General features: G+C 34.9%; 1 protein-coding gene across 1 annotated transcript in view; it reads left to right on the forward strand.

Annotated features, from left to right (window-relative positions):
* Positions 1-15,494, forward strand: part of LOC123566447 (uncharacterized) — a 54,148-nt gene that overhangs the window by 10,504 nt on the left and 28,150 nt on the right. The window contains exons 3-7 of the mRNA XM_053548169.1: positions 5,327-5,557; positions 8,898-8,942; positions 12,568-12,795; positions 13,827-13,949; positions 14,467-14,532. Of these exons, the coding sequence (XP_053404144.1) occupies positions 5,327-5,557; positions 8,898-8,942; positions 12,568-12,795; positions 13,827-13,949; positions 14,467-14,532 (693 nt within the window). The remainder of the gene's footprint in view (positions 1-5,326; positions 5,558-8,897; positions 8,943-12,567; positions 12,796-13,826; positions 13,950-14,466; positions 14,533-15,494) is intronic.

Here is a 15,494-nt window from a genome sequence, read left to right on the forward strand (position 1 = left end):
AATTTATTCATGATTTTCCAACAGCAATGTATAGTACCTATAGCAATGTAACAAAACTAGTAAATGGATTCAAACAGGAAGCAGGTGGCTTAGCTTTCATTGTGTTATGCAACAAATGATTTTGCTTCATATATATTTTTGTTCATTTATTTAACAGTTTTTGTTTTGCAAAGTTCTATTAAGCAGCTGCAATTTCTAGTTTATCATGCTTTTAATTTACATTTACTATAAGGAAAATTGGACACTTTTTAAATGAAATTATTCAATGGGGTCAATAAAATTTAAGCCAGTAGAGTTATCTCCACAGATGGCACTGCTGTATTACAGTGTAAACAATGCTACCAGTCTGCTGACCACTGTTTACTAAGTAAATTCAGAGAATTATAATATTTGTTTTTAACCTGTTATTAAACTGGTTTATTGATGTTGAACACATTTATGTTAAGGTAATGAAAATTATGTTTTTAGTAGAAAGAAATGTTTATGGATTATTTACTTGTTATTAATCGATGATTTTGCACTTAATTGAAAGTGTTCAACATTTTTTCGAAAATTTAGCAATAATACACATATAAAGCAGCTATTTGTTATTTAGGTACTATTTTTTTTTCTTTTGAATTCTGATATATTCAACTTCCTAGTTGTTTTCAATATTAATATGATTTTTAAATTTACAAAAAAAAGATATTATCTTTCAGTGAAGTTGATGTCTGGTCCCTTGGCTCCAACATTAAATTATTAAGGAGCCTACTTATGAAAATCTATGTCTAACATTTAATATAAACTGGAATGTACAAGTAAATGAAAATTGGTTATAATGTACAGATGTATGTGTTCATTTAAGAGGAGTCTTACAGAATACTATTACATAATTATATATTTATGATGTTCAGGGAGACAATTTTAGAAAAAGATATTTTTGTTAATGTAATATCAAACCTTCCATGAAATTAAATAAAATAAAAAGTTGACATTATACACTTAAATTGTATTACAAAATTTGTATGTTTTAAATGTGTGCCAAAATTCGAAAACAATTTTTGTTATATAATCTTATCCAAGGGTAAAGTTAGAAATTTGGTTAAATGTGCAGATATTTATGCTGAATAATAATAATATGCCACATCTGCAAAAAGCTGCTGATAAGATATTTTTGGCCCCATTATTCATCATGATGTATAGTTTTAATTTCAGGTCATTGACATACCTAATAAATAATAAACCAACATTTTTTTATGGACATCTAGGTTTTAAACTATATCTGTTTTTCAGGAGTATATAAACAGCATACATGAATGAATGAATGCAGATAATTCAGTTTAGTGACCCAATGTAATTATGTATTGTGTTCAAAGGAGACTCCATCCAACAATTCAAAGACATGTAAGTAGTTACTATAGTACTATAAATATATGTACACACTACCATTGTTCTATGTTTGATTGAAAGTGGGCAACTGACAATTTTCCCCGAGGGGGCCTCCGTGGCCGAGTGGTTAAGGTCGCTGACTTCAAATCAGTTGCCCCTCATCGATGTGGGTTCGAGCCTCACTCGGGGCGTTGAATTGTTCATGTGAGGAAGCCATCCAGCTGGCTTACGGAAGGTCGGTGGTTCTACCCAGGTGCCCCCTCGTGATGAAATAATGCACGGAGGGGCACCTGGGGTCTTCCTCCACCATTAAAGCTGGAAAGTCGCTATATGACCTATCATGTGTCGGTGCGACATCAAAAAAAAAAAAAAAAATTTCCCCGAACACAACTGAATGGATCAGCTTTATAATTTCCAGCAGAACCCACGACAGGTTTTATAATTATCTCCCTTATATCAAGTCCAGACCAATATTTTATATAATGATTAAAAAAGTACCAAATTAAGTTATCACTTGGTAGTCAACACACATTGGTGTTAGTGCAGGTAACTGGTAGAATTTCAATTAGGTCACCATTTATACAAAAATAGTAATGCATAAGTTGAACCTATTGATCACTACCCCAAAACATTTAATATCTGTCTGCATGCCTTTTTTTATGGAACCTTATTCTACCTACATTTGAAATCAAATTGAAAAATATATTTTCTTGAAAATATAATAAGTAATGTTATTACTTGCTTAAATCTGCAGTATTGCCTGTATGATAAAGAAGCACTTCTTTGAATACCATTTAATTTTGAAATTATGAAGTAAGGACAAAACTAATGAAGAAACTGCTTTTATGGTTTAATTGGTTTAATATCTCTTGGTTTATTATTTCTACAGGTTAATGCAGTGAAGCAGCTGATGGCAAATGATGGCTTTGTGGTAGTTAATGAAACTACATGGTATTTTAAACTGATGGTGGCCAACAGTGACAGAAAATTTCTCAACCAATAGTTACATTCAGTTGAAAATGATGGCATACCTTATACCGACTATATTGCATTATGACAAACAGTGGAAAACATTGATATACTACAATGACAGTGGAACTGAATAGAAACTGGTGACATTTTAGCTCCATATTGTTTGTACTATTTTCAATGACAGTGGAACTGAATAGAAACTGGTGACATTTTAGCTCCATATTGTTTGTACTATTTTCTGTCGCCTAGTGAAGAAATGTCAAAATTCATAAGCAGTTTTGTTATACTACAGACTATTATGAAATTATAAATTAACCCTTTACTCCATAGATACTCCTTTTAACGCATCTATGCATTACTCCATAGATACTCCTTTTAACGCATCTATGCATTACTCCATAGATACTCCTTTTATCGCATTCTACTACACTGATAATTTAAATGCAAAATACCAATAAAATATATTGGCAATGAAGCCCACAAAAGCATATTTGTGAAGTTTAAACTGTTAATAAAAGATCAGTTTCAGAAAAACTTGTGGTTATAATTGTAATTTATTGATAATTATCACTTTTAATTCAGGTGGCATTTTCTGAAAATCACACTGACTTTATATATATTAGGACAGCTATTGATGGATGGAAAAGTAAATAGATGACCCAAAAACAAGTTATTATTTGCATTCTATCATTCAACTATGGCAAATTATGTAAAAGTGAGACATAAGATTGGTGTAATAAAAGATGTGGTTACCATAACAACCATTAAAATCCATAGATCACTTGTCAACATTATGGAATTTATGCTAATTGACCTGGGCCCCTTGGAAGTGTGTTTATTGTGCACAGCTGTCAAAACAAAGCAATAGGGTGTTGTTTGCATCCTTATTTATGATGTGGATCAACAAATTTTATAGAAAGTGTCTTTGATCAGTACTTCTTATCAAAACATTATGTAATTAATTAATTTTATGATCTATGAAGTTCTGTAACTTTGGTAGGGGTGTAGATTTTAATGATTAATTAAATGGGTTTGCTTATTTTGAAAATCACTTAATATAGACCTTTCTAGTCTTTCATTTACCTTCAATTAATAAAATTGTGCATTTGTAACAGTAAAAATATTTCTTTTCTGTTGTATCACATGCATAAAACAGCTAAATTATAATAATATTCTAAGGTCTTAGGTTTGTAGCTTTCTATTGTGAAAAATATTTATCACAAAATTATGAAAAATATACCATCAGAAAGGAAATTTAATTCTAAAAATAAATTATGTTGGACACTAAATGGTTAAAACAAGTATTCATAGACTAATTTTGATCTGAGTAACACAGGTATAAATTTTGCATTTTTCTCCAATAACCTGTATGGAGATAGTGTACAGATAATGCAACTGAGTGTATTGGGTATCAATAATCAATACTATTGTATCTGTATGAAGTAAAGGGTTAAGATATGACATAATGGTTTCTGATTTTCCTTTCAGTCCAGTTATGTCACCAACAAGTTTCCTTGGTATTTCCGCGGATTTCCACAGTTATTTGCCATGGCATGCCGTCCGAATACTCCACGGATTGCCATGGAATTTCGCTGGTTTCCACGGTCATCTGTGGTGTACCACGGAAAGCCGTGGATTTCCATGGAAAGCCATGGATTTCCACGGTACTCTGGCATTCCATTGAAATCCATGGAACTCCACGGATTTTTTTTTCGTATTTTTGTTTCATAAAAAAAATGATGTAAATTGGTAGTCCGAATACTCCATGGAATATTTTCCATGGATTTCCATAGAATTCCATGGCAAATCTAGAGACGGGCAGTGATACAGAGTGTCTTGTGCAACTCCCAGTCCTTTTGACAGCTGGCGGGCTCGACATGTTGCCCGTGGGCATCTAGTTCTCTTTATCTGTGTAATCACTCACTGGATTCGCTTGAAACTTATAATTGGATATTTTTCATCACACCAACATTATCTGGCACAAGGGCCATAATTCTTGAAGCAGTATTTTATGAATTATGCCCACTTTTTATATAAAATTTCAGGTTAAAGTATAGATGCACTTTAACTCTATATCTGGTAATACCAAACAGATTTGATTCAAACTTAAAAAAGTTATAGCTCATCATCACCCAGTCATAGCTCTGGCACCAAAATGATTATGCCCCCTTTTTACTTAGAATTTCAGTTTAATGTTGGTGGACTTTTAGTTTATCTTTGTTATTACTTAATGAATTTTATTCATGTTATTATAATAAAGAAGTTCTTCCAGATCATCATTCTCATGATATGACGCAAAGTCCATAATTTTGGCACAATATTTATTGAATTATGTCCCCTTTTTACTTAGAATTTCAGTTAAATTTTGATGCCTTTCTTTCACTATATCTTTGTTGTTACTAAATGGATTTATTCGAACTTTAAAATGGTTGTTTCACATGGTCATCCACATCATATGACATAATGTTCATGATGCTGGCACCAAAATGCTATGAGTTATGCCCCCTTTTTACAAGAATGTTAGGTTCAAGTTGTGATGCACATCAGCTGTATTATTTGATTCAAACTTAAAATAGTTGATCCACATTATTAGCCAATGAATGATATGACATAATGTCATGGTGCATTACTTTTGCAGAAATTTTCCATGAATTATGTCCCTTTTATACTTATTTAATGTTTTGATACACTTCTCTGTTTAATGTTTTGATACACTTCTCTATCTCTGTTATTACTAAATACATTTGACCCAAGACTTAAGCTGTTGTCCAGTATCTTCCTCCGCATTGGAGAAATTAAACACTCCAATGACAGCTCCAGCTTCCTCAGACGTGCCCAGTGTCAAAAATGCCGAGCACACCGTCTCCATTGACTGCTCTAGTTGTTAATAGTGTTTGTCAAGATTTTATAACTGTTACAATTGTTTTGATTCTTGAACCCACATGTGCAGAATCTAAGCTTTGTATTTTTTTTTTTTGCTATACAGGGAACGTGTCATCTGGTTATATTTGATCAGTCATGGACCGGCACGAGATCCGTACATGACAATACATGTGCACAGAATGGAAAACGTCAGCTTGGTGGTATGCTGGCTGGAGGGTACAGTGAGCAAAAAGGCCAAGATGAGATCCAAAAATACACAGAAATGCTTGCAACTTTGCAGTCAAGTACTCAGCTGGACTCGACTCAATACACAGTCCAAAAAGTTGAAACTCAGGTGATATATTTTGGTCTTTATTTTGACTGGCTGAATAGGAAGAGCTTCAGATAACCCATGTTATAACAGAATATCTCAGTGAATCAAAGCAGAATACTCTTTGACACTGTTGAAGCATGTCCTGTTTGAAGTATATTGTGACCATTTCACTTTTGAAGTGTCGTTGTGAGTTACCTTCAACACCAGAAAATTTATTACACTTTTATAGTGAATTTTATTAAAAAATAAGGGCAAAATATATCTGATATTTTCAGAAAATATCAAATAATTTCACTGGTAGAAAAAGGCTTATAATAATTTATTATGGACAAAAGCCAGCTAATGTTTGAAAGAAATAGAAAATTTGTTGGTTTTTAATGTCGTGAATGCCATGTCTTCTATTTTCACTTTTGGCTGTGCCACTCATGAAAAAACTGCATCTTGGGTTTCCCTTTGTGAAAATATTGCAGAAGAATATCTTCTGTGTCATAATGCTGAAAGTTAAGAAACAAAAAAAATCACATTGAAACTCAATTTCCAGAAAGACCAATTATAATAATTGAGCCGCGCCATGAGAAAATCAACATAGTGGGTTTGCGACCAGCATGGATCCAGACCAGCCTGCGCATCCGCGCAGTCTGGTCAGGATCCATGCTGTTTGCTAACAGTTTCTCTAATTCCAATAGGCTTTAAAAGCGAACAGCATGGAGCCTGACCAGACTGCGCGGATGCGCAGGCTGGTCTGGATCCATGCTGGTCGCAAACCCACTATGTTGGTTTTCCCATGGCATGGCTCATATTACTTTGAGATTACCAGAATTGACCTTAGGAAAGATACTCGGTATCTTGAATTCCAAAGGACTAGGCATTTCACTACATTTTGTCGAGGTAAATTTGCCTTGAAATGATTTTGTTACAGATGTTGTTTGCTTATGTTTGTTGCTTATGTGTTTCAGTAGTCTCATACATGTATATGTGTACAGTTAAACTTGACATATATGTTTGTATAAACATTTTGAGGATTTAAAGCAATTTTTGACACATTTCTTTTTAATTGATTTTATTATTTTGTTTAATCTTGCATTTGTATAAGCCAGAATTTTTTACCTGATCCCATGATGTAAAGGAATAAGATTTAGACTGAAGGGACTTCAGATTCACTCCAACATAAACAAAACCACAGAATGTTGACTTAGACAAAATGAGTAACAGTACAATACTTTAGACAGAATTTTGAAGGGCTTGAAAATTTCTTTAAGATTATAGATGGAATTTCAAGAGAGTCTGAGATGCTAAGTTTCAACTGTTAAACTAATCAACTGGGAAAAAATCTTTTCGCAGTGCTTTGGAAATTTCATATTTTGATTTTTAGCCCACCATCATCAGATGTTGGGCTATTCAAATCACTCTGCGTCCGTGGTCCGACGTCCGTCCTTCCGTCCTTCCGTTTCCGTTAACAATTTCTCGTTATCGCATCTCCTCAGAAACTACTGGGGGGATTTTGACCAAACTTTGTCGGAATGATATATTGGTACCCTAGTTGTGTCCCCCTGAAAATCAGACTGGTTCAACAATTTATGAGTGAGTTATGGCCCTTTGTTTATTTCTATATTTTACATAGATTTATATAGGGAAAAACTTTGAAAACCTTCTTGTCCAAAACCACAGAGCCTAGGGCTTTGATATTTGGTATGAAGCATCATCTAGTGGTCCTCTACCAAGATGATTCAAATTATTTCTCTGGGGTCAAATATCGCTCCGCCCTTGGGGTCACATGGTTTATATAGACTTATATAGGGAAAAACTTTGAATAACCTCTTGTCCAAAACCACAGGGCCTAGGGCTTTGATATTTTGTATGTGACATCATCTAGTGGTCTTCAACTAAGATTGTTCAAATTATACCCCTAGGGTCAAATATGGCCTCGCCCTGGGGTCATATGGTTTACATAGACTTATATAGGGAAAAAACTTTGAAAATCTTCTTGTCCAAACCACAAAGCCTAGGGCTTTGATACTTGTAATGTAGCATCATCTAGTGGTTCTCTACCAAGTTTGTTCAAATTATGCCCCTAGGGTCAAAAATGGCCCCGCCACGGGGGTCACATGGTTCATATAGACTTGTATAGGGAAAAGCTTTTAAAATGTTCTTGTCAATAACTACAACATTCAAATTTGGACCACATGTATATTTTTAAGTGGCAAGATGAACCTTGACATGAGTTGACCTTGATTTTGACCTAGTGACCTACTTTCACATTTCTGTAGCTACAGCCTTCAAATTTGGACCACATGTATATTTTTGAGTGGCAAGATGAACCTTGACATGAGTTGACCTTGATTTTGACCTAGTGACCTACTTTCACATTTCTGTAGCTACAGCCTTCAAATTTGGACCACATGCATAGTTTTGTGCACTGGAAAAAACTTTGACCTTGATTTTGACCTAGTGACCTACTTTCACATTTTTGAAGGTACAGGCGTCAAATTTGGACCATATGCATAGTTCTGTGTTTCAAAATTAAATTTGACATTGATTTTGATCTAGTGACCTACTTTCACATTTCTCGAGCTACAGCCTTCAAATTTGGACCACATGCATAGTTTTGTGTACTGAAAAAAACTTTGACCTTCACATTGACCTAGTGACCTACTTTCACATTTTTGAAGGTACAGGCTTTGAATTTGGACCACATGCATAGATTTGTGTTCTGAAGTGTAATTTGACCTTGATTTTGGCCTAGTGACCTACTTTCACATTTCTCAAGCTACAGCCTTCAAATTTGGACCACTTGCATAGTTTTGTGTACTGAAATGAACTTTGACCTTTACATTGACCTAGTGACCTACTTTCACATTTTTAAGGTACAGGCTTCAAATTTGGACCACATGCATAGTTTTGTATTCCAAAAAAATATTTGACCTTGATTTTGACCTAGTGACCTACTTTTACATTTTTCAAGCTACAGCCTTCAAATTTGGACTACATGCATAGTTTTGTATACCGAAACAAACTTTGACCTTTACATTGACCTAGTGACCTACTTTCACATTTTTGAAGGTCGAGCTTCAAATTTGGACCACATGCATAGGATTGTGTACCGAAACAAACTTTGACCTTGACATTGACCTAGTGACCTACTTTCACATTTCTCCAGCTACAGCTTTCGAATTTGGACCACATGCACAGTGTTGTGTACGGAAATGAAATTTGACCTTGAGCTGGTCAAGTCTAGAAATTTGGAACACTCAGAAATGGCACATTGGTGGGCGCCAAGATCACTCTGTGATCTCTTGTTGTTTGTTTAAATGCAATCCTTTAATCATGACAAGAATTAATTTTATTCTAATAATTATTTCAGGTTGTTTCAGGACTCAACATCAGATACACCCTGCTAATTAATGGGGTAAGTAATAATATACTGCTGTAGATGGGTAATAGGTATTCTATTTTTAGAAATGTCACAAATATCATGCAGCTTAATTCCTACAAATTGAGGGCTGAGTGGGAAACTATTGTAGTTCACTAACAGTATACGAATAAAGAAGAAGATACAAGAGTTTTGCATTCAGCCCTTGAAATCTAATATGCTGCACAGCATGAATTTATATTGAGTGATGTCACTGTGGGGAATCACATGATCAAAATAATCTCTAAACCAGACTTATATTTTGAAGAACATGAATAAATTTCCTGTCATGATAAGAAATGAAATTTAAACATAGCCTATCATGTGACTAATGAAAATTGTTAAATTATCATGTAGTTGACAATAATGATAGATATCCTGTAATTACAAACACTAAGGAAAATAATAAGTATCAGTTTCTTGAAGTGTTCCAGATAATCAGAAGGTAATTGTGATTGAAATTGTTGTAGTTTTAGGATACATGTATGTTGGCATATGATAGGCTATATTTTAGATTTTCAGCAAAAGATTCTTCAATATTATCCCATATTATTCGTAAATTTATTTTGGTTTAGAGATTATTTTGATCATGTGATTCCCGGCAGTGGATGTAAGATGTTGCCTATCAAATATTCAAGTAAAAGAGACATGAAATAGGACTCTGTTGCCAATTGGATTAAGGTTGTTACTTTTCTGTCACACATCTGTATGTGCTTCCAGAGGGTTGATGGTTCAACCCATGCACATACACATGGCTCAAAAAATGCCTGCAGGGGAGCCTTAAAAATGATAAAGTTCTGATTTTATAACTAATCCAGTGAATGTTGTTGTTGTTTGCATGTAATAAATACTTAAAGTGATATAGTATTCTGGGTAGTTTGCATAATCTAGTGGGATTACCAAATGACCTCAAATGAGCTGGTTAAACTTCAAACCTGAGCAAAAAGAAAAAAGAAAAAGAAACCAAGAGAAATAAAATGTTATGAGCAGTAACCAAAATCTGCAGTACAATGTATTTTATGATTACAAGTTATTTCATTAAAGTAGTCATTATGTAATCTTGCTGTTTTTGTGATCGCGCGGTGTCCGTCGTCCGTCCGTCTGTGCGTGCGTCCGTCCGTCCGTCCGTAAACTTTTGCTTGTGACCCCTCTAGAGGTCACATTTTTAATGGGATCTTTATGAAAGTTGGTCAGATTGTTCATCTTGATGATATCTAGGTCAGGTTCGAAACTGGGTCACGTGCCATCAAAAACTAGGTCAGTAGGTCTAAAAATAGAAAAACCTTGTGACCTCTCTAGAGGCCATATATTTCACAAGATCTTCATGAAAATTGGTCAGAATGTTCATCTTGATGATATCTACGTCAAGATCGAAACTGTATCACGTGCCATCAAAAACTAGGTCAGTAGGTTTAAAAATAGAAAAACCTTGTGACCTCTCTAGAGGCCATATTTTTCACAAGATCTTCATGGAAATTGGTCAGAATGTTCACCTTGATGATATCTAGGACAAGTTCGAAACTGGGTCACGTGCCTTCAAAAACTAGGTCAATAGGTCAGATAATAGAAAAACCTTGTGACCTCTCTAAAGGCCATATTTTTCATGGGATCTATATGAAAGTTGGTCTGAATGTTCATCTTGATGGTATCTAGGTCAAGATCGAAACTGGGTCACGTGCGGTCAAAAACTAGGTCAGTAGGTCTAAAAATAGAAAAACCTTGTGACCTCTCTAGAGGCCATATATTTCATGAGATCTTCATGAAAATTGGTCAGAATGTTCACCTTGATGATATCTAGGTCAAGTTTGAAAGTGGGTCACGTGCCGTCAAAAACTAGGTCAGTAGGTCAAATAATAGAAAAACCTTGTGACCTCTCTAGAGGCCATATTTTTCATGGGATATGTATGAAAGTTGGTCTGAATGTTCATCTTGATGATATCTAGGTCGAGTTCGAAAGTGGGTCACGTGCCATCAAAAACTAGGTCAGTAGGTCAAATAATAGAAAAACCTTGTGACCTCTCTAGAGGCCATATTTTTCATGGGATCTGTATGAAAGTTGGTTTGAATGTTCATCTTGATGATATCTAGGTCAAGTTTGAAACTGGGTCACGTGCGGTCAAAAACTAGGTCAGTAGGTCTAAAAATAGAAAAACCTTGTGACCTCTCTAGAGGCCATATTTTTCATGGGATCTGTATGAAAGTTGGTCTGAATGTTCATCTTGATGATATCTAGGTCAAGTACGAAAGTGGGTCACGTGCCATCAAGAACTAGGTCAGTAGGTCAAATGATAGAAAAACCTTGTGACCTATCTAAAGGCCATATTTTTCAGGGGATCTGTATGGAAATTGGTCTGAATGTTCATCTTGATGAAATCTAGGTCAATTTCGAAACAGGGTCATGTGCGGTCAAAAACTAGGCCAGTAGGTCTAAAATTATTAAAATCTTTTGACCTCTCTAGAGGCCATATTTTTCAATGGATCTTCATGAAAATTGATCTGAATGTTCACCTTGATGATATCTAGTTCAGTTTCGAAACTGGGTCACGTGCCATCAAAAACTAGGCCAGTAGGTATAAAAATAGAAAAACCCTGTGACCTCTCTAGAGGCCATATTTTTCATGAGATCTTCATGAAAATTAGTGAGAATGTTCACCTTGATGATATCTAGGTAAAGTTCAGAACAGGGTCACGTACCTTCGAAAACTAGGTCAATAGGTCAAATAATGGAAAAACCTTGTGACCTCTCTAGAGACCATATTTTTCAGTGGATCTTCATGAAAATTGGTCAGAATTTTTATCTTAATAATATCTAGGTCAGGTTCAAAACTGGGTCACATGAACTCAAAAACTAGGTCACTATGTCAAATAATAGAAAAAACGACGTCATACTCAAAACTGGGTCATGTGGGAAGAGGTGAGCGATTCAGGACCATCCTGGTCCTCTTGTTTATGGCAACTTTCTTACTTCCAAATGAAGCATTAATATATTTATAACTAATTAATTTGGTGAGATCCAGCCATCTGTGTTTATAGGTATTTTCATACAGGGATTCTGCTAGGACTCTGCAATCAGTTAGAGAAAATGGGGAAGGGGGTGGGATAGTGGACAGGCTTGGGGTAACTGAATACAGTAATTGTAATCACCTGTAATTGATTACTCAAAAACAAGTATTCAATAGTATTTGATTACACACCTCAGTCTGATTACTTGTGATGTAATGTAATCAATTACAGTGAATTTTCTACCTGTAATTATGATTACTTCTGATTATTCTCTGATTAATGGAGGAATGAAATGCAATCAATTACTGATGCATATTCAGTGTAATCAAATGTAGTTGTAATTAAAAGTATCAAAGTTATTGATATTTGGCTCTCCCAAGAGTGGTCTTTATAGACAGGTTTGACAGTACCTAGTTTTAATCACAACTGATTCCCAACATTTGACTTTGTTGGTGCAATGTCCTGAAGAGAAGACAGTTGTTGAATCATTTATAATTATTTTCTGCAAGTATGAAATATGAAAATGTAATGATTTTTCAAGGTCAAGCTTTTGTTTTAATTAAATACTTAATATATAATGTAACTTCTTTAATTTGTAGATTTTTTTCTTCCTGTCTAGGCAACCTGTACAGTTGTTGTATGGGACCAGCCATGGACCAACACAACACAGGTCACTCAAAATACCTGCAAACATGCAAGACGTCAGTTGCTCGGAGGTTACAACAATGTTGATGTGAACTCTCCTCAGGTACAGCAGTGTCTGTCCTTGTCTGTAGAAAGAGTGAATGCCATGTCCAACAGTATGTTCAGAATGGTCAAAGTTGGCATCGTTTCTGCTCAACAACAGGTAAGCATTGAGTATTGACGTACAGGACCATTTGGCCATTTCTTCTGTCCTTGAATATATATGAAGCCCGCCCACTTAGTGCAATAGCGGGAGCACAGATCTGTGGTTACAAGTCCTGACTTTGATCGCCAGGCAAGGCGTTTGTTCTCCTTGATTAATTGATAAAAGACATTGTGTCAGAAGTCATTACGTTCTCCAATTCTGACTGATGTGGTTAAGTTGGCAGTTACTTGCGGGGAACAGATTAGTGCTAGTCCAGAACACTGGTTAGGTTAACTGTCCGCCATTACATAACAGAAATACTGTTCCAAAATGGCGCTAAACTCAAAATTACCTCTGCAGAGAAAAGTAAAAGCTGAGTTCTGAATAAATGTTTTTGCATATTGTGAACTCATTTGATTTCATAGGCACTCAATTTTGAGGTTTTCACCAAACTGATTTTTCGTGGGGATATGAATTGTATTTAAAAATTTTGAACGTAAAATGAAGGTGAATTTTACTTAAAAGTTTGTTACGGATGCTCAGGCTGGTCTGGATCCATGCTGGTCACAAAGCCACTATGTTGGTTTTCTCATGATGAGGCTCATATATGCTTTTTAGAGGTATCAGTTATCATAGAAGTTACATTGTGACTTGTGAGAATTCTACGGTAGATTGCTTGGTTCTAGGCCCTGAAAAAACTTCACAAGTCTTTCTCGTTGGTAAATGAATACAAATTCTCCTTGGGTACAGAATTTGTGAATTCTCTGTAGCAGTGATCTGTGTTTTCTTCTTTTAGTGTTGTTGTACTTCGGCCAACATTGGAAGCACTATTATATACATATAAAATAGTATCTTTTTTTATGCAGATTTTAAGTCTAAAAATCTAAATAGTATCTCTAAGAACATGTAAATATTTGATAACAAAATGTACACGAAATGTCTCCCGATATAAGAAGAATTCTACTAAAATTCCATATTCTATAATCAAGACGTGCTATATTCCAAAAATCATAAAATCATTTAGCCATTAATTTACATTTTTTTTACAGGTTGTAGCAGGAATGAACTATGCTGTGACCTTCCAGATGGGCGAATCAACGTGTATGAAGTCTGACTACGCAACGGGAAAAGTGACTAGTTGTCCACTTAATGCCAATAGCGCAATGAGTCCAGTAAGTAATGGTAGCAACAAATACACTGAGATTTCATACTGATATGGGTTACACAATGAGCAGAATTTTTATGATGTATTTACAGAAGCACCTTGGATGTTGAAAATCATTCAGTCACACAATTTCAATTTTTTGTTTAAATACAACCAATCAGGTGCTGGAGTTTCAGACTGGTCTTTGACATTGTAAAATAAATTAGACTGTGAATGAAATCATGTGCATTCATGTATTACTAGACACTTGATTGGATTATTGGTCTGTTTTCATCAAATGCTTATTACGAATTATAGGAAATAAATATCCTCACACCCCAGATATGACATTTGTATGTCAATATGGAAAAATATTGACCTCTCGGGTCCTTATGTAAGTACATGGAGATTGAAAATACATGTGTAATAATTCCATTTATTTGCAAGGACCAGTTTGCACATGTACAACAGAATATGTCTGTTAGATAATTTTTTTGATTGTCATTAAGAAAACTACTATTTTACTCTATGTTTTCTATTTTCAGACAACCTGGAAGGCTCACTGTTTCAGGAGTCTGGATGGAACTTTCTCATTTACAGGTGTAGACATGGTAAGTACTGTGCATAAATAAGTGCATGTATTTAGCATATACCAGCTTTTGTTTTCTTCGTATTTTATAATTTCTACCACTTCATGTCAGATTCTTTTCTAAATATGAGCTGCGCCATGAGAAAACCAACATAGTGGGTTTGCGACCAGCATGGATCCAGACAAGCCTGCGCATCCGCGCAGTCTGGTCAGGATCCATGCTGTTCGCTATTAGTTTCTCTAATTCCATTTGGCTTTGAAAGCGAACAGCATGGATCCTGACCAGACTGCGCAGATGCGCAGGCTGATCTGGATCCATGCTGGTCGCAAAGCCACTATGTTGGTTTTCCCATGGCACTGCTCATATGTTTTCTTTGCCTCACTAGCTTATAACAAAATATTCATCTTTCATTCAAAGTCTGAAGATATAAAGTAAAGGGTCTTTAATGTCTGATATTTACACATAGACTTTAGAGTGCCAAATATTCCTTTTGCTGTAACTTTGATTTAATTAAATTCTTACATCTGAAATGTTGCTGATCTGTCTGTAACTGAGTTTCTTTCTATTCTGTGGTAATTTAACAGTAATTGAGCAAAAAAAAAAAAAATAGCCATTTTGAAGTTACCAACTAAATTGCCTACTTGAAACATCTATGTTTTTTTATTTCCCTTAAACCTTTTTTAATGGAATGAAGATACTGCTTTACATTAATATCTGTGATGAAGCATAAAGAATTTTTTGACTCTGGTAATTGATGGGAACTGGCCTACTAAGGATGTTAGAAATGCAATCTGCAGTACATGTACTTGATTTTCTTTAAGTAATTTAAGATCTTATAACAACAAATGCAAGGTCTTCTTATTATCTTTCCTGCTTATAGGGAAATTACTCTGGAAGTAGTCTGTAGTTGTCTTCACTATTAAGGAGTTCCGGTCACAGGTGCTAGACAAATAATCAAATATTTTACTTAACAAGCCTATATA

Source organism: Mercenaria mercenaria, chromosome 1, assembly GCF_021730395.1.
Source record: "Mercenaria mercenaria strain notata chromosome 1, MADL_Memer_1, whole genome shotgun sequence".
NCBI classification, from domain to species: Eukaryota; Metazoa; Mollusca; class Bivalvia; order Venerida; family Veneridae; genus Mercenaria; species Mercenaria mercenaria.